The following is a 19,928-nucleotide window of genomic DNA, read 5'->3' on the forward strand; positions in this document are numbered from 1 at the left end:
AGGTAGTCGACATCACGTGACTATGTCCTACTTTACAGGTAGTAGACATCACGTGACAATGTCCTAATTTACAGGTAGTCGACATCACGTGACTATGTCCTACTTTACAGGTAGTAGACATCACGTGACAATGTCCTACTTAACAGGTAGTCGACATCACGTGGCTATGTCCTAATTTACAGGTAGTCGACATCACGTGGCTATGTCCTAATTTACAGGTAGTCGACATCACGTGACTATGTCCTAATTTACAGGTAGTCGACATCACGTGACTATGTTTTTTTTTTTAATTTTGAAGTTGACGAGTTATCATTCTAAGCTGCTACTAGCGTCTGGGAAGCGTGGTCGAGAGGCTAAGTGCGCTTGAACTTGGCTTGGCTAGCTATGAAGGGGCCTCGAGGTTCGACACCCGACTAGCACTCGAGTTGTGTTTACTGAGCGCCTGAAGATACCCACTACCGCCCCCCCCCCCCACTGGTCCACAACTGAGATTGGACCAAAGCTCTCTGAGCATGCTATAAGCATGAAAGTAGCGCTATATAAAAGCCATAATTTATTTATTTATTACTAGTCAAAGATTTGATAATAACGTTTTGAAAGTCATTCCTACATTTAACTAGGAGCAAACAATCTTTTCCAAACATCGTATATAGAGTGTTTTGATTTGGCTAGAACTATTGTAGGACATTAATATTACATTGTATAGAAGTAGGAACAATAGGTTTTAACCTGTTAAAATTCATGTCAGTGTTTTTATATTGGCATCTAACTTGGTTTAAGTTACAACTGCAAACAAAATAACTTGAACAGGATTTTCTAAATTCCATACATCTATTTATATATATATATATCACCTACTTTAAAAAAATAGTGCCAATGTTTCTTGTATACTTAAAGCAAACATACATTCTTTTGTTTATCAAGTCCATACAAAACATTAAGACATTTTTATCACACATGTCTAGAATAAATAAATAAATAAATGCTGATACATGTTTCCTAAGTCGTAACGCGGACTTAAATAACACGTAAAGAAACAGCGGCGTCTCCCTTCGAGTGGGTCGAATAGAGAAACACGTAGAGACCTTATTGACAACTTGGTTAAGTGCCGCCTACAACAACTAACAAAAGAACATAACATCAGGATGACATTCAGTCATTTAAAATAGCTCTTGTCATCGCGAATTAGGACTACCGTGCACCGCATTAAGGACATTTTCTCAACCACCCAAGACATACAACAAACCTAGTATACTATAATAGGCCTATGTAGGCGTACTAGACGTAATATACACTAACAGACCTAGTATATAATCATTACAATAGCATGTAGACCTAATTTATCATAACAAACCTTGGTTACAACAGCATGTAGATCTAACACATTAACAGACTACATACCTAGCATACGTTAACTTAGAGACCTAGTAAACAATGGCATACGAAATAGACCTGGTATACTATAACCCAGACCGCTGGTAACAAGAGTAGGGATATAATGTAAAAACAAAAAAGGAAATCAAAATGTTTTTAAAAAAGCTATATAACAATAATGATAGTATTATAAGCATTTATATAATATGTCTTAATCCTCAACCTATGTTCATTTTTTTATAACAATTACTCTATTCAGCTTTGCAAATTTTTCATGGGCAAAATCTATAAAACGGCTCTAACGATTTTTCTAGAAATCTGACAGTTTATGTATATCTTTGAAAAAAAACAACAACACACAAAACAACTAGCTAATGGGCCACGCAGGGAAAACTCTGGTTTGACCGTTATAATTTTCAAACTATAATCATCTTAAAATTTAATTTGGCCTTCCGTCTGGAGATCTAGACGATATACCTTGAACGTCAGTTGAAATTCCCGCTTCTATTCACTAAAGAGTTTAGACAAATAGATGTTCAGGAACATTGTGCTCACCGTCTCTAGTGGCATTCAGTATACGATTTTAAAAAAATGTTTATAAGTCTGGATCTTTATTGCCAATCTACAATTTTATATACTCTGAGTAGATTTAGGCCTATACAAGGGCGTAACCAGGAATTTCTTTCGGGGGGTAGGGCTGGTTAATAAAATTTTATTTTCTAAAAAAACTATTAAGTAGTTATGAAGTGGAACCTCTTATAAAAAGTCACCTGCTTCATAAAGAATGAAATGTCTTTAAAAAAAAAACAACACTTTGAAAACATAAGTAGGCCTGATTGTTGAGAACTCTTTCAGAAGCAAGGGAAGTTAAGCATTGCTTCTCTTGCTCATCTCATTATCTCTCTTGCTCATCTCATTATCTCTCTTGCTTATCTCATTATCTCTCTTGCTCATCTCATTATCTCTCTTGCTTATCTCATTATCTCTCTTGCTTATCTCATTATCTCTCTTGCTCATCTCATTATCTCTCTTGCTCATCTCATTATCTCTCTTGCTCATCTCATTATCTCTCTTGCTCATCTCATTATCTCTCTTGCTTATCTCATTATCTCTCTTGCTTATCTCATTATCTCTCTTGCTCATCTCATTATCTCTCTTGCTTATTTCATCGCTTCTCTTGCTCATCTCATTATCTCTCTTGCTCATCTCATTATCTCTCTTGCTCATCTCATTATCTCTCTTGCTCATCTCATTATCTCTCTTGCTCATCTCATTATCTCTCTTGCTCATCTCATTATCTCTCTTGCTTATCTCATTATCTCTCTTGCTCATCTCATTATCTCTCTTGCTCATCTCATTATCTCTCTTGCTTATCTCATTATCTCTCTTGCTTATCTCATTATCTCTCTTGCTCATCTCATTATCTCTCTTGCTCATCTCATTATCTCTCTTGCTCATCTCATTATCTCTCTTGCTCATCTCATTATCTCTCTTGCTCATCTCATTATCTCTCTTGCTTATCTCATTATCTCTCTTGCTCATCTCATTATCTCTCTTGCTTATCTCATTATCTCTCTTGCTTATTTCATCGCTTCTCTTGCTCATCTCATTATCTCTCTTGCTTATTTCATCGCTTCTCTTGCTCATCTCATTATCTCTCTTGCTTATTTCATCGCTTCTCTTGCTCATCTCATTATCTCTCTTGCTTATTTCATCGCTTCTCTTGCTCATCTCATTATCTCTCTTGCTTATTTCATCGCTTCTCTTGCTCATCTCATTATCTCTCTTGCTTATTTCATCGCTTCTCTTGCTCATCTCATTATCTCTCTTGCTTATCTCATTATCTCTCTTGCTTATTTCATCGCTTCTCTTGCTCATCTCATTATCTCTCTTGCTTATCTCATCGCTTCTCTTGCTCACCTCATTATCTCTCTTGCTTATCTCATCGCTTCTCTTCCTCATCTCATTACTTCTCTTTCTCAGCCCCACCCCTCTTTTCCCAAAAAGAATGATGTTTGGGGTCAAAGCTTTGCACACTGATATACATTTGATAAATCTACTTTGTGTACATGTATAAACTGATGAGCTTGAAAGTCACAATGTCTTACACATTTCCCCACATCTTGTTATTGGTAAGTTAAAAACTTGAAATTGCATCATGACATCGTGGATGTAGATTTTATTGTTTAGAAACCAATGCTGCACCGAACACTGGAATGCTCTTATACAGTGGCAAAAATATTGATGCACTTACTCTCACATTTGAAAATGCGGCTTCCCATTTAAACTTTCACGAATTAAGGATTTGATATGTAGAAAGGGCGGCCTACCTATAAAGTGTTGGTAGACACACACCCTAGAATCACACAGAGAAAAATTAGAAATATACAGACAGTGTACTACTAAATAATATAGCTAGCTAAAGTTATATTGTTCCTTTTTGTTATTAGAATAATCTTTTATTTCATTTAGAACTAGAGATATTCTCTACATTACACTGAGAAGTGAAAAATAAGGTTTGTTTCTTAAATATATTATTTACTACATGGTTTAAAAAAATATATTTAAAACATATCTTACAAATATCATAGAACTAGTCATCTTATAACTATAAACTAATGAGTTCTCGAATGTAGAAGGGAAACAACTGTGTCAGGATATTAAAGTTTCCAATGCCAACTACGATGAAAGAGAAGCGGCTTTTGTTCTGTTGGAAAGGTGCACAGACCTAGCTGGAGAGTAAAATGACTTCTGTCAGCGACTGTCAAAACGATAAGAAGAAAGAGCTTTGAAATGTTGAGTTGAGATTTAAGTGAATAATAATATCATATTGCTAAATTTTTAAGTAACTTATATAATAGGTGAATTACACTTTATTAAAGCATAAAGCAATGTTGTGAATTGAAATCTATAAATAGTTTAATCATACATACACTCAGAGGTAATCACTGTTTTAATTTATGTAAAAATGATAGATACAACATCACTGCTGAGGTGCATTAACAAAATTTAAGGTTGTTCTTATAGATCTATTCGTAGTTTACCAATTATATTTCTATAATCATACAAATAATTTCAACTTTACTAATTACTTCATAAAAATTCCATATAATTTTAATTACAATGATCAAAAGGAGGAAAGCTTTAAAAACGTTTGAGAAAGCCTTCCTACTGAACCTTGTTACGCTTTGATTCACCAAATACTGTATCTTGCCAGTGTTGGGCTGTGAATCTGAGGTGCTAAGATTGTCATGAATGGTGCAGAGCAACAAAATAGTACAGTGAAAGCAACACAGACAATGCCTATAATGTCTAATGCAATCCTGTCCTTTGTTCCTGAGTCAGAATCACACCAAGTTTGAATTGTCCACCTGAGTAAAGTACTAGAGTCAGTTATTGGTCATCTGTGCTGGCTGCAAACGTTCCTGACATTATCACATCCTAGAGAACTAAGATATAGTCCATTGCAGGTTCTCCTGAATGTATGGATTTTGTTTTGTTCAATGAAGGGATCCAAACATTTAGGGTCACAAATAGAACATTGTTTGAGCTTTCGCAATGCAGACACTACAAATAGAACATTGTTTGAGCTTTCGCAATGCAGACACTACAAATAGAACATTGTTTGAGCTTTCGCAATGCAGACACTACAAATAGAACATTGTTTGAGCTTTCGCAATGCAGACACTTATTCTCATGGAAACGAATCATTTTTTCTCTTTGAAAGTCCGACTCACTTTCTTAAGATAACGGGACGCTCTCAGTGTGCGCCAGTACCACCATATATCCAGTCTTAATATTCTGATCCAATGGCATGAACCAATAACCGCGTTTTTACTTTCAAGAAGAATGTTTGCTGATAAAGTTCTTTCCCCTGAAACATACAATGGTCAATAAAATCATGGCAAGTAGAAGACGTCTAGAAGGCTCTGAGCCACGAAGGCAGCTGTTCCCGCTTCGGCTTGGACCGGCTGTCATGTCGACTGATTCTGGAATAAAGGGAACTAATATTCAGAAGTATAAAGGAAGTTACACATGATGGTAGGCTTCAACTAGATGGACTAAAAATAAATTAATCTAAACGTAAGGAAAATAACTTCAACTTTACCAGTAATCACAACAAACAGTATATCTAAAATTAACCAATTAATAATACAAATAGAACAGATCATTTCCAGACTTAAAATGAAATTAAATTTTGTGAACTATTGGTACATATCAAATAAGGGCAGTTTGCACATATCTGTTTTAATTTTTTAACAAATATTGTTTATACATAGACCTGAAATGGGGAATGACACCTCCTCATGGTCGCTATGTTTACTTTCTTCTACCACTCCTGTCTTTTGTGTGTATTTCCCCCTGGTACGTTTCCCACGTTGACGTAAATGGTAGAAAAACAAACAAACAAAGAAAACGCTTTGAAGAAAGTCATAGGCCCCCTAACAGTGTGTTAAGTTCTTCTAATCTCGTTATAACTGGTTTCTGGCTCAAACCTTACTTACTGAAATCCATTGCAGTCCTGCAGAAGGTTTGGGCTAGAACTTCATAATCCTTATTTCCGAAAGAAGCCACGAAACATACCGACGTTAGTTCTACACATATCTAGACTTTTAAAGTACATAACTAAGGGAAGTAGCTTCTAAAATATTTTCAATTCTAAACTTACCTCTCTTTTCGTTGTTAGTTCCGGCTGTAATGACATAAATATATAAAAAAAAACTGTTAATAAAGGCGTCACAATGGTTGCAAGTCTTATAAAACTTAATTCCATGCTTAAACCACTGTCTCACATCCTTGCAATATTTTAGTCGCTGTCTTTATATATATTATAGAATGCTAAGTGTTTACTCATGTAGAATTAGATGCATATTTTATTCTGAATAAACAAATCTAATGAGCAGTTTCTTACTTTCTCGACATACGCACCAATATCAAATTTGAAGCCTTTAATGTTAAATGTAAAAGTCTACATTCTGCTAAAAGCATTACAAGGTCGATAACATTTTTTTCCCTTCTTCAATGCGCTCTGCCAATATTTTATAAACTTCTTGATATAGCTACATCAAATTTTTCCTTCACTACTTGTATATGTGTCTAATACTCAGTTAAATCAATGCAGCCAAAGGAAAAAAATATAAATCCTAAACGATTTCTGGATATTACTTAAAGGATTTTTAACCCAAACTGACAGGAGAAACCACCGGCTGTTGACTTTTTAGGGAAGTTTTATATCTGGGGCTTTAAAAAAAAAGTTTGACTCACATTAGAAGGGATGATAAGGATGAATCCAAACCAGATTTTGAACCACAGAGCTACATTTTTTGGTAACACCAATCACAATTTCTTTTCAATCTAAAGAATCTCAATCTATTGCTCAGGTCTATTTGCTTTGTGGGATCACCTTAGTTGGTTCCCATATCAATTAATTCGATCCCTTTTTGGAATTCAAAAGTCGTTAATTTGGTCAGTTCAGCAGGTGTTTTACAATGTATTGACTCGAAATCGATTGTGATTCAAGAGTATAAAGTGGATTCCTTAATTAAAAAGATTGAGAACCAGCGAACTGAATGCTAGTTATTGAACCCTTTCTGAAAAGCGGTTGCAGAACCCCTGACAATTTTGTCTGGATAGCAATTATTCATTGCGCCTTACAGCATTCCCAAAATGAGAGAGACTGTCCTAGATCAAAGACAATCATTAATTCTCAGCGCCAGTACCAAGTGCTCGCTCCAGTCACCTCAGACAGTCAATACAAAGTACTTTAGTAGAGAGCTCAACTTACTGTTCAGAATATTGACTTTGGCACTAGTCACAAGATTGCCAGGCGTCCGGCAGATGTAGGTGCCAGCATCCGTCATATTGCCACGTTTTATTGACAGGGTGCTGCTGATAGTTCTGTCTGAGAGTGAGACGTCACTGCTTAATGTCACTCTGTCACTGTTGAGAGAAGGCAATTAAATTTTAAACACTGACCTGAAACACATTTAAAACAACATATTTTAGTTGCCGCTTTAACACTATTTGAACTAGAGTTGAAGCTTATTAATTGATATGACATAATGAACAAGAAAAAAAATACTTTAAATAAAAAAAAAGCTTATACGAAGTGTCATTGTATTAACTAATTTGTAATATATAGTCTATGATTTGACTCAGTCATGTCATTGAATGTCTAATAGATCTAGACCAACAACAATAAATCTGTTCGATTAATAATTTTTTTAGCAATTGTTTTTGTATAGCGCTATTACATGCTTTTAGCTTCCTCAATGCGCTACGATCCTATCACTTCTCTGGACCAGTTGGGAAAATGGATGGGGGGGGGGGGGGAAGAAAGAAAGGAATATCTATATGGAATTTACCATAATCACTTTTAAAAGCATTTTTTTAAAAAAGGGACACGTCCTGAATTCGAACTCATGGTTCAAGCCTCCTCAAGCCGACACACTAACCACTCTGCTAGCAAAGTGCGGTGAGGTAGTGAGGTGTAAATATCTATTGTCTGTTTCAAAGTTACTTTAAAGCGGCGACATATAAAGGGGACTAATTTAGTTTATACCTCCACTTCAGTCAAGTACAATTTCTTTCCCTTGTTCGAGACATAAAACAAAATAATTAATTACCAATAGCTAATTAACTAATTGGTCATTTTTTCTTTTATTGACTCTTGTGTTGCCAGGTAAAATAAAAAAAATTGCAAAACTTCAGATTGATCCCAGATTGGGTGTCGAAGAAATAACGTGTACAAACTTTTTACCAGACATACAGAGTGAGTTGATATAAGCCTTATAATAAAACAAGGTTACAAAGACAGTTTGTGTGGAAACACAAACTCAAAATCGGCCCCTGAAGTGGTCCACCCAGGCAGGTAAAAAGGCAGGTTTAAATATTTTCAGAAAGAACATCAGAATGAAATTCTATCAAAGAAAAATAACAGAGAAGAATGGAGAAAGAAAGTTGACAGATCTTGTGTGGTGCCCCAGCGATCCAGCATACCAAAGGATAGGTGAAAGTGAAGTTAGATTTGAACCTGGCCTAACTAATGTCTTATAATGAATATCTAATTGATCTAATTGTTTTGTAAAACAAATAAAAAATCAAATCCTCAAGAAAAAAAAAAAACAACTTCGTAAAAAAATAAAATGTCCTCTAGTCAAGTGTTTTAGAGCGATATGTACGTCACCGCAGTTCACGCGATAATATGAAAAACTACTTATTAATTGTTGTTTTAAATTATGTACAACTTATTTGCATACTAAATAGATTTTTTCTCTTAAAAAAGTAAACATTTTTTGTGTAAATGAAGTATTTAGTATGACAGAACTTATTTAACTTTGCAATACATTTGTAAAAAAAAATCAAAAAAAATCTCACCCCTTCTAAAGAGCCTCTAGTGTTTGTTACTATTAATAGTGAATAGTTGTAAAAGTAGTGTATTTTTATGAAAAAACTGCTTGCATAAGTGATTTCAAAAATTAGATTTTTCGCTTTCAGAAAAGAAAAAAGTAGCCGTTACATCAGAACTTTGAATGGTCTAAAATATTATAATGTCGGATTTTCACTATCTTTTCTAGTTTACGAGATCTAAACGGGACGGACGGACGGACAGACATTCCACACAAAACTAATAGCGTCTTTTCCCCTTTCGGGGGTCGCTAAAAATGTATATCACAACAATAGTTCCATTTCAAAAGCAGCAAATGTAAAACTATGTCGCAAAGGTGAAGGTTAGAAGTGTAGAAAGAGGAAAGAGAAATGAGAGATTGAGAAGAGACGGAGGAAGAGTAGGAAGGAGAGAGGAAAGATGGAATGAATGAAAGGATGAAAAGAAAGGACAGAAGGAAGGAAAGAAGGAGAGGATGAAAAAAATGGAGAGAAAGAAGGAAGACTGATAAAATACGGTAAAAGAAAAAGGACTGAGAGAGGAAATAGGTCGAAAGGTAAACAAGAGTGAAGGACAGAAAGAAGGAGGAAAGAAATAGATACGAAGGGAGGGTACTTACTTATTTTTTATTTTGTCTCCATCTTTGAACCAATCAATAGCGTCGGGTGGATACTCACTTCCTGTAGCGTTGCAGGTCAGCCTTAGGGTGTCACCTCTCTCTACGAACAACGTTCCATGAATACTTATTTCTGGGGAGGAGGAGGAGAAATGTGGAAACAAATAGTCTACAAAGTCTACAACACTTACACAAATAGTTGGGATAGTTAGGGTCTGTCTGTTTCTCTCTCTATCACTGAACAAATCAATCTCTCTGTCTCTCTCTCTCTCTCTCGCTCTCTCTCTCTCTCTCTCTCTCTCTCTCTCTCTCTCTATATATATATATATATATATATATCTTTTTTTCTCCAGTTCTCTTTAAAAAAAAGTAAAACAAAAAATGTAACAGTATCTCACTATCAACAAGATGCTAATAGTGTATTATCAGAAGTTAAAAAAAAACTATAAGTTAAACATATGATAAATTAACACATACTGATAAGTCAATAAGTCAAAACCGATAAATAAGTAATACATCACTAATAAGTTAAACATACATTACTGATAAGTTAACACATTACAGATAAGAAGCTAACACATAATGCTAAAATCTAACACATTTTTGATAGGACACATTACGAGTGATACAGTTTTTTTCCCAAGTTTTGCGCACAAGAACACTGTTACATTAGTTAACCCTGGGTCCCTCTCTTTTAGACGTATGCCTGAGACTTTACATTGCCATATGCTGGAAGCAAAATAATTTATTTTTTTAAAGGGATTGGGGGGGGGGGGCGGCGGCTGAGTTTAGGTTAAAACTTTGGGCGTTTGTCTAACAGTGAGCTGAGATGCGGGTGGTTGGGAGTGGCGCAGGGGAGTGCTGAATGGTTTTCACGGGGGGTTCTTGGCAAATATTCCTGCTTGTACCAGAATGTCACGAGAATGCCTCTTTGCCAGACTTTTCATAACTCAATGAATGTGTACAAGAGCCAATGAGGCAGGGTCTTACTGGCATATTTTCTTTGAAGGAGATTAAAACGGTTTTTCATTCTGTAAAAAAAAAGGTGTTCTAACACGATTACTTATGATTATTAATCGTGAGCTTGTTGTCATTCTTTGGTTATGTCAGGAATTCAAGATGAAGATTTGTTAAAGGGAGATAAATTTCATTGTATTCTCTCTTGACATCTCTCTCTATATAATTCTCTTCGTTGTCCAACCACGTGGGGTACCACGATGAAAAAGTCATTTTTCCATAACTCTGTTATTTCTGCAAGTGGGACTAGAGTTACCCCACGTAACTTTCACAGAGAGTGAGGCTCAGATAAACACCTTACGACAGGGGTTCTCAACCTGTGGGTCGCGACCCCCTTAGGGGTCGATTGACGATTTGCCAGGGGTATTCTAAGACCATCGATAAATGGATTGTTTTTGTCAATTCTTCTATTGCTGTATGTGTGTGAGTGGGTGGGGGTCGCGGAAGAGTGAGGCGTTGTAAAAAGGGGTCTTCGAGCTTAAAAGGTTGAGAACCGCTGCCTTACGAGAACTATCAGACTGTTTAGTCAATAAGCTTCTCGCTTCATGTTAAGTTTATACTTTTGTAAATCTATTTACGAAATTAAATTATATTTTGTGTGAACAGTGAGTGTTCAATTATCAGGATTTCTACTTGGAGAATTAAAGTATTTTATTGGATTGAAAGGAATTCTGCAAAGATTTCCAGCCGTACTTTGGAATTAGGGTCATCGGTTTGAAGTTCTAAAAATACCAAAACACATTCAATTCCACAGTAACAGTTATTATTATTATTATTATTATTATTATTATTATTATCGTTATTAGGCCTATTATTATTATTTTAACATTCAGAACCAATTGTACTCGGACACTTCCGGAATCGCTAATCTTAAACTTAGGCTATTATATTATTCTTGAAAGCGTCCACTGTGGTCATTAGTATTAAATCTATACTTATTGGTGAACATTTTCAATTGGTCGTGACCAATGGTTCATTCCTGTTGATTCATTTGTTACGTTTGGGAAATACGAACATATTTCCTGTCTCTTCAAGTGAACAAACGAATAGACCGATGTTCTCTGGGATTGAAATTGGCATTCCAAGCTCAGACCTGGAAGTATTTTCTAGTTGAACCACCCCTACTCTTTCCCCTCCGCGTGCTCCTTGCCCGCCCCTATCCCTTCACCCTCCTCTTCCTCTCACTACCACTCCACAGACACCTGTAATTGTGATACTCACCTGGTTTGGAGGTAGATTTTTCTGGAGCTTCTGAAAAGAAAATAAAAAATACTTGAGACGTGAAGAAAAATAAAATGTGCATCTTCCCCCCCCCCCCCCCCCAGACAATTTCCCTTTTTAACTCTCCCCCTGCGTATCATGTAGATAGTCATGCACATAGACGCTGGAGTGTGAACAAGTACGGAGTAGATATTTATTGTCCCACAGGGGCAACTTTCAGTGTGGTGGTGACGTTTTAAACCCTGCCAAGGGCTGTTACTCCACTCGTAAATCTACCATGTTAATTTCCAAACTTAAACTTGCTCGCACAAGAACACGCAGACGGATACAAAGCATTCATCTTGTTTTTTTTTATTTTTTATTCTTCAACTCTGGCTTAGTTCACACCATTTATTAGTTGACGTTCATTGTTTTAGACAAAATCCATTAAAACAAAATAATTATGAAGCATGCTAAACTGAGATAATTAGCTAGAAATAAAAAAAATAAATCTAGACATAATTTCGCTGGACCATGTTTTCTACTATAGTCTAAATCAAACATGCAATTATATTATTTACTAATTGAGATCCATTAATTAATGCTCAACCCAACATGGTCTCGTAAAAACACCTAATAGATAAGATAGTCACATCTCTTAGACCTAATAACGCATTACTGAGATTTTATTGTTTTGTTTTACATATTTCGGATGTTCCTTCAGAGATGAAGATAGTTTACTTTCTTGTCCAAATCTCCTGCTGGACGACGGGGGATGGGAGCGGGCAGGGTTTGAACCCTCGACCGTCTATAAATCCGAACGACAGTCCAGCGCGCAAACCGCACGACTAGGCAGATTTTATTAAAGTGTTTAAATAGGTTAGACATAAAACTGTACAAAATTAGTACAAATCATACTATATATTTATTAATTTAAAATTATTTAATACATTTTAATTAAATAAAAAAAAAAGAGCAACTACAGAAAAACCAAATAAGGAAGTTGTTGCAATAATCTAGCGATTACGGATGTGTCATAAACTGCAAATCTAAGAATGACATTCCTTAAACTCGCTCAACTTATAATTTACCAACAAAAAAAAAACAACAACTAGATCTATATAAGAAAAAGAAAAATTAAAAACAAAACAAAACAAAATAAACGAAAGAAAAACACTACGTATAGACCTCGCTGCTCATTTGACATCATCTATAGCATGTGTGTGTGTGTTGATATAGTTTTACTTAAGTTGTTCATTTCAACTAAATACAATTGTCATAATTACTATTTAGACTGCGCTGTAACTATGAATATTGTGGTCAACGTTGTCAGAAATGATAGCAGTGCTGTGTTGTATTGCGGACATGTGAAATCTAGTTTTTATTTACTCGAAACATCAAAATAAAATTAAAAAAAAAGCATAGCTACCTTTCCGAGGTAAAGCTGAAATAAAACAAGGAACCGAAAATGTCAGTAAGAGTTGAAATGAAATAATTCAAAAAAAAAAATAAAAAAATATACAAAAGATGTGTCTTATAGACTAAACTAGTAGGCCATATAGATGTTGAAATAAACTTGTAAAGTGTGTCTAGGTGTGTGTGTGTGTGAGATAAACAGAAAGGAGAAAGAGGGACAAAAGAGAGAGAGAGAGAGAGAGAAAGGAGAGAGAGAAAGATGCAAAAGAAAGAGCTATAGAGAGAAAGGAGAAGGATATACAGTTAAGAAATAGAGAGAGAGAGAGGAGAAAGAAGTAGAGAGGAGAAAGATGTATAGAGGAGAAAGATGTAGAGAGGAGAAAGAAGTAGAGAGGAGAAAGATGTAGAGAGGAGAAAGATGTTTAGAGGAGAAAGAAGTAGAGAGGAGAAAGATGTAGAGAGGAGAAAGAAGTAGAGAAGAGAAAGAAGTAGAGAGGAGAAAGATGTAGAGAGGAGAAAGAAGTAGAGAGGAGAAAGATGTAGAGAAAAGAAAGATGAAGAGAGGAGAAAGATGTAGAGAGGAGAAAGAAGTAGAGAGGAGAAAGAAGTAGAGAGGAGAAAGATGTAGAGAGGAGAAAGATGTAGAGAGGAGAAAGATGTAGAGAGGAGAAAGATGTAGAGAGGAGAAAGAAGTAGAGAGGAGAAAGATGTAGAGAGGAGAAAGAAGTAGAGAGGAGAAAGAAGTAGAGAGGAGAAAGAAGTAGAGAGGAGAAAGAAGTAGAGAGGAGAAAGATGTAGAGAGGAGAAAGAAGTAGAGAGGAGAAAGATGTAGAGAGGAGAAAGATGTAGAGAGGACAAAGAAGTAGAGAGGAGAACGATGTAGAGAGGAGAAAGATGTAGAGAGGAGAAAAATATAGAGAGGAGAAAGATGTAGAGAGGAGAAAGAAAGCGATATTGAGAGAAAGGAAAAAGATGTAGAGAGGAGAAAGAGGTAGAGAGGAGAAAGAAGTAGAGAGGAGAAAGATGTAGAGAGGAGAAAGATGTAGAGAGGAGAAAGAAGTAGAGAGGAGAAAGAAGTAGAGAGGAGAAAGATGTAGAGAGGAGAAAGATGTAGAGAGGAGAAAGAAGTAGAGAGGAGAAAGAAGTAGAGAGGAGAAAGAAGTAGAGAGGAGAAAGATGTAGAGAGGAGAAAGATGTAGAGAGGACAAAGAAGTAGAGAGGAGAACGATGTAGAGAGGAGAAAGATGTAGAGAGGAGAAAAATATAGAGAGGAGAAAGATGTAGAGAGGAGAAAGAAAGCGATATTGAGAGAAAGGAAAAAGATGTAGAGAGGAGAAAGAGGTAGAGAGGAGAAAGAAGTAGAGAGGAGAAAGATGTAGAGAGGAGAAAGATGTAGAGAGGAGAAAGAAGTAGAGAGGAGAAAGAAGTAGAGAGGAGAAAGATGTAGAGAGGAGAAAGAAGTAGAGAGGAGAAAGATGTAGAGAAGAGAAAGAAGTAGAGAGGAGAAAGATGTAAAGAGGAGAAAGACAGAGAGAGAGAGAAGAAAGAGAGAGTTAGAGTCCGCCGAAACCGCCACATGTTTGGAGCGTTTACTTGCCTCTACTAATGAATTCTACTTTTTGTTTTCTGCAGTCCAAAAGGTTAGTATAAAATTGACAGACATATTGTGATTCTAAAAGTCTTGCCACAGTACGGTGCAGAATTTCTTCTTGGCTACAAATGGCTACCATCCTCTTAATTTGCATATTGGAAGCCCACTACCATATAGTGCTTAAAAACAGAGTAAACAAAGAAAATGAACCAAGGATTTTCATATAGATTTAAACCCAGAACCCTTCCCTGCCCCAAGTCAAACGTTTTCCTGCAGTTTAATCTGCAATTGGATTCTTCTTTCGTCTAAAGAAAGAGTAGGGGACTGCAAGAGAGAGACAAGCGCTGTACAAGTCTGTATTGGGAACTGCAAGGGGCCGATACTAAAATGAGAGAGACAAGCGCTGTACAAGTCTGTATTGGGAACTGCAAGGGCCGATACTGAAATGAGAGAGACAAGCGCTGTACAAGTCTGTATTGGGAACTGCAAGGGGAGACAAGCGCTGTTCAAGTCGGTATTGGGAACGATCGTCGTAAGATCATTGTCGTGGTCAAGCCAAAGACATCGACAAGACAACGGTACTACACTGGACACATTGGACCGTTCTGGCTTAAGAAAGACAAACAGAATCGTGCCATTCGTGACAGTTTCAAATTTTTTTTTTCAAATGCAATTTTTTAGGCTGTAGGTCTTAACTAGAAGATGAAACGGCGCCTCTTAGTCTATTCATAATTGTTGTGAAACATCGGTATTTATTGTGTTTTATTTGATCAATATATTCAAATACAAATGTATAAATACAACGCAAATACAAAACAACATTTGGTCCCATGAAATAACAAACAGACCGCGAACATTTATCTACAGATCGTTGTCGAGTCAACTTTAGGGGGTGCACCCCACAGTTTGTGAAACGCAGGAATACGCCCATGAATTCTTTGTTTTAAACAGAAGATTGTGAGAGGATTGTGAGAGGGTGGTTGATTGTGGATGTAACATGAAGACTTCTATTGTTTTAGAAAATGATAATTATTAATTTTAAAACATTACAATCTAATGATCACAAGAAATAATGCATTAGTTGAGCCATTATGTTAATAAAGAATCGGTACGTGACGTTTTGGCGCCGCCGTTTTGGCGACGCCGTTTTGGCCCCGCCGTTTTGGCGACGGGACGTTTTGGCGCGAGCCGTTTTGGCGACGGGACGTTTTGGCGCGAGATATCATTTGACGATAATTTAATAATCACATAGCTTTTATAACAATGTTTATTTCACTCTATCATAATATTGTATGTATAGTATGAATTCTAACACCGTTCAGCGAATTGTTTTTTTTTTAATTATAAAGGTTTTGCCTATTTCATGAATAAAGGCCAATAATAAGTCAGATTCCTGAATGGTAATGACATGCTATATGTGAGTTCTGCTAATCGCACTGGATGACATTTTTGGATTTCTTTCCAAAAGATTTTTTTTTATTTGACATTAGTGTAACATACGAACTAGCTAGGTGTCACACTTTAATATAACAAAAACCATGTTAACAACTTAAGCTCTATTACGCTGAATGACGACAATAACTCCACACATAGTAAAGATCAAGACACGGAATGTGGTCAGTACAAACTCTAACATAAAAAGGTATATTTTGATAAATTGGGTAGGGGTGGTTTGGGTGACACATCTCGCATTGACGCAGGTAGAGTTAAACAAATGAAGACAAGACCAGCACCGAGCACTGGTCGTTGGCGTCATGAGTCTGGCGATCACCTCCTTGGGAATGGTCATTACATGTGGCACCTATCCCGCCCCCCTCTTCTGCTCACATTTCACTCCTTGTATATACTCTTTCCTCCACCCCTCCCCTCTCTCACGCGATTTTTGTTTTTAATTTTAAAGTAATATCTTTAAAAACTTTTTTGAAAATAAAAGTGTGCCTCTTAATAAGCACACATACACAAGCCAAAATGTTTAAGAAAATGATGTGAAAAACAAACACACATTTACATTTAGTACGTGAAAAATATGTTTTAACACAAACACTCATGCAAAACATAGATATGAATAATTCTTTTAAAAGAAATAATACAATAAACGTACATAATGTATTATGTATTTCGCGCCAAAACGTCCCGTCGCCAAAACGGCTCGCGCCAAAACGACCTTCGCGCCAAAACGGCGGGGCCAAAACGGCCTCGCCAAAACGGCGGCGCCAAAACGTCCTGCTTCGTAAAGAATTTAGATATGTTAACATATTAGTATACAATTGTCATTATTATTATCTGCTGCCTACTCTGTACATTGAATGTTCAGTTGGAAAGAATTTTGTTTGCATTCCTTTGTCTGTTAAATAAAGTTAGATGTGAATGTTTATTTTATCTCAATGTATTTATACGATTTTTTTTACTATTATATATTGTGAAATCTATAATTCAAAGCGAAATATGTTTTGTTTATTTCTTCAAGTAAATGTCCTGAAGTGTTCCTAATCATTAGTATTACATGACATACAAAATAACAGCAGCAACAAAAACTTTTTTGTATTATCAGGTGAGAGAGACAGAGAGAGAGAGAGAGAGAGAGAGACTCACAGAGACAGAGACTCTAGAGACCAAGAGACAATCAAACTGATAAAGTTAGATAGATACAGAAAAAAAAAGAGTCAGAGAGAGAGAGAGAGTCAGAGAGTGAAAAAGATATTCAAAGAGAGAGTCAGAAAGAAAGTCAGTGTGAGAGAGTCAACCAGAGAAAGAGCGATTCAGAGAGAGACAGAGTCTTAGAGTTACAGAGAAAGAGAGAGCTGTTTGTTTATGATTCTCATCATTACACTTTTGCTGCGCATTGTCTCACTTAAATGGATTGTATATTATCCAATCTGAACGTGCTAAGTAGAGGTCAGGGGTCGTGAAGCACCTGGCCACGCCCGCCGTTGAATTCCAAGACTCTCCTCTCCTAATGCAACGTCTCACTTAACCTTTGTTTGTAAACACTTTGGACTATCACTCCCGAGACGGATCTGTTACGACCATGTTGTTAAAAGCATCGAGCGAGAGTTTCAACAAACAGGCACAATGGAAAAGCATTTACTTGGTGGTAAAGCAATTGAGTGATTTACAGGCAGACGAGTCCTAAAATACCTTTGTATTCATAGTTCTTACGAAGTTAAATTGCCATCCCGTTTGCACAAGAGAGAGGATGGGAGAACATAGCGTTGGGCTGCCCGAGGACCGCTTGAGGTTTTATGCGGACCGCCAAGACATTTTACAAATGTGTTTACATTGATACTTGCTGAGCTCGTCTAGATTGTAGATAGATGCAAATATAGTTTGCTCAAATAGTAGATTAACTCTTTCTCTCCTAACTGACATACCAACGTTGATTCCACCAGAACGTGGTAAATAATTACGGAAAGAAAGAGTTAATACAAGTTTGCTCAAATAGTAGATTAATGCAAGTTTGCCCAAAGAGTATATTGACGAAGGTATTATTTACCCAAATAGTAGATTGATGCAACTTTTGTTTGCCCAAATAGATGTTGGTATAGTTTGGAATCCAAAGCCATCCTTAAAAACATGAGGTAGCGATTTTCAGTGCGCCCAGCAAAAATTATTAGCGACAAGACGATAGACTATAAGCCTACAAGTTCGTTATGTGGGCCATACAATGTTTCGATACGTGTGCCACGGACCACTTCGTAAAAAAAAAATATATTAAAAAAAAAAGGGGCTTATTGTGTAATGCAAGCAGAGGTTTCGATGGGCCTGATAGCTTATCGCCAAGGACCGGATAAAGTCCTCGAGCCGTAAGTTGTGTATATCAGGTTAATACGTTGCATACTAAGAATTTAGATGGAGATTGCTATTTAGACTCACTCCAGGTCTAGTGTACATCCACAAAAAGTGGATCTACGCAGAAGTGAAGAGAGATACTAAGGAGAGAACAGATCCCAGTCTTTGAAGGTCATGCATAGCATGGGGGTGGCCTAGTCGAAGGCTCTATTCCTGATAGAATCACTGTTTTCTGTTTTCTTTTATATATAATTAGGAAGTCCTTGACTCGAACAGGTCAAATAGGTTCTTGGCTTCCGAAGAAAGGGGTTCGGGGAAAAAATGTACGTTTGAAATAGAAAGAGGGGGCAGCACCACACAAAGAGAAACCGAAGGTTAGGAATCCCTGACCTATATGCTAGTACACGTAATATGTCCCTCATCACATAAGTGGGCACCCTAGTAGGAATGCTGTTTCCGCCCTAGCGCAAATATTTTCAGTGCTCACTTTTGTCTGTTATTAAAACATTCACTCATTGGATTTGAACAGCGAGTAACAAAAATGTAAAAAAAATCAAAAAGTTTTGTAAACATTTTACATTTAAACACAATGTTATGTTTACATTATTATAAGGATTTTAATTGAACAAAACTATCTTGCTATCTAATGACTAGTTTGAAGAAGTTGATAGGGAATGCTCATCTCTGCACTTTGGCGAATGATTGCATTGAAGATAAACACTGTCTGGCATTGAAACGTGATACTGGTTCTTATCTAACACAAAAATAACACAAGCAAATCTCGCATGTTGCTTATACTGCCACTAGGTGCAAAATAACATATTTGTATTTTAGAGAAAGTACTTTAATACTAAGTATGAGGTGACTGAGTGGTAAAGCGCTTGTCTTCCAAACCTAGGGGTCACGGGTTCGAATCCTGGTGAAGACTGGGATTTTATTCGGGATCTTTAGGGTGCCTCTGATTCCGCCCAGCTCAAATGGGTGCCTGATGTGTGTTGAGGAAAATTAAAGGCGGTGGGTCGTTGTGCTGGCCAGATGACACCCTAGTTAACCGTGGGCCACAGAAACAAATGACCTTTACATCATCAGCCCTATAAATCGTAAGGTCTGAAAGCGGAACTTTACTTACGAGGTGACTGCACCTAGACCAGCATGTAGGTTACTTTTAATGAAGAAATAATAAACTAGTAAACTTTTTTTCTCCTAAGTAAACATATGGGTTACATTTGTATGTCTCGACGTTCTGTACCCCACTAAAAAAACTGGCTAGTTTGGCTCGATGTATAAGGAGTATGTTTGAAACAGTCAAACTTATAATAATGTACTGAAAGATGCCTATGTCCCTCTGTGAACCTCAGTGCTTGGAAGACCAGAAGAGCCCAAAATAATTACTTTTGAATATAAATTCTCTAACCAAAATGTATGTTTCTAACACTAAATAAAGAAAGAAAGAAAGAAATACAAAAATGGTCATCTTCTGACCGAGATTCAAAAGTTATAACGTCTCACTGCCCACGAGAAGTTCAACCATTACCAGT

General features: G+C 36.5%; 2 protein-coding genes across 5 annotated transcripts in view; both read right to left on the minus strand.

Annotated features, from left to right (window-relative positions):
- Positions 1 to 722: 722 nt before the first annotated feature.
- Positions 723 to 3,337, minus strand: LOC129927406 (putative leucine-rich repeat-containing protein DDB_G0290503). The gene has a single exon (XM_056036366.1). It carries the CDS (start codon positions 3,334 to 3,336, stop codon positions 2,242 to 2,244), a length of 1,095 nt encoding a protein of 364 aa, XP_055892341.1. The 5' UTR covers position 3,337; the 3' UTR covers positions 723 to 2,241.
- Positions 3,338 to 3,378: 41 nt separating this feature from the next.
- Positions 3,379 to 19,928, minus strand: part of LOC129927407 (myosin light chain kinase, smooth muscle-like) — a 154,786-nt gene continuing 138,236 nt past the window's right edge. The window contains exons 5-10 of one of the 4 annotated variants that reach the window (XM_056036387.1): positions 13,024 to 13,038; positions 11,616 to 11,645; positions 9,381 to 9,510; positions 7,160 to 7,314; positions 6,044 to 6,067; positions 3,379 to 5,378 (exon numbers count right to left, since the gene is read on the minus strand). In XM_056036387.1, coding sequence (XP_055892362.1) covers positions 5,215 to 5,378; positions 6,044 to 6,067; positions 7,160 to 7,314; positions 9,381 to 9,510; positions 11,616 to 11,645; positions 13,024 to 13,038 — 518 coding nt within the window. In that variant the 3' untranslated portion in view covers positions 3,379 to 5,214. The remainder of the gene's footprint in view (positions 5,379 to 6,043; positions 6,068 to 7,159; positions 7,315 to 9,380; positions 9,511 to 11,615; positions 11,646 to 13,023; positions 13,039 to 19,928) is intronic. The other 3 variants (XM_056036377.1, XM_056036394.1, XM_056036400.1) reach the window with 3 other exon arrangements.

The sequence above is a fragment of the Biomphalaria glabrata genome, chromosome 1 (genome assembly GCF_947242115.1).
Source record: "Biomphalaria glabrata chromosome 1, xgBioGlab47.1, whole genome shotgun sequence".
Lineage (NCBI taxonomy): Eukaryota > Metazoa > Mollusca > Gastropoda > Planorbidae > Biomphalaria > Biomphalaria glabrata.

Excerpts from the sequence above, each read along its gene's own strand:
- LOC129927406 (XM_056036366.1), bottom strand. The coding sequence starts at position 3,336 with ATGAGGAAGAGAAGCGATGAGATAAGCAAGAGAGATAATGAGGTGAGC.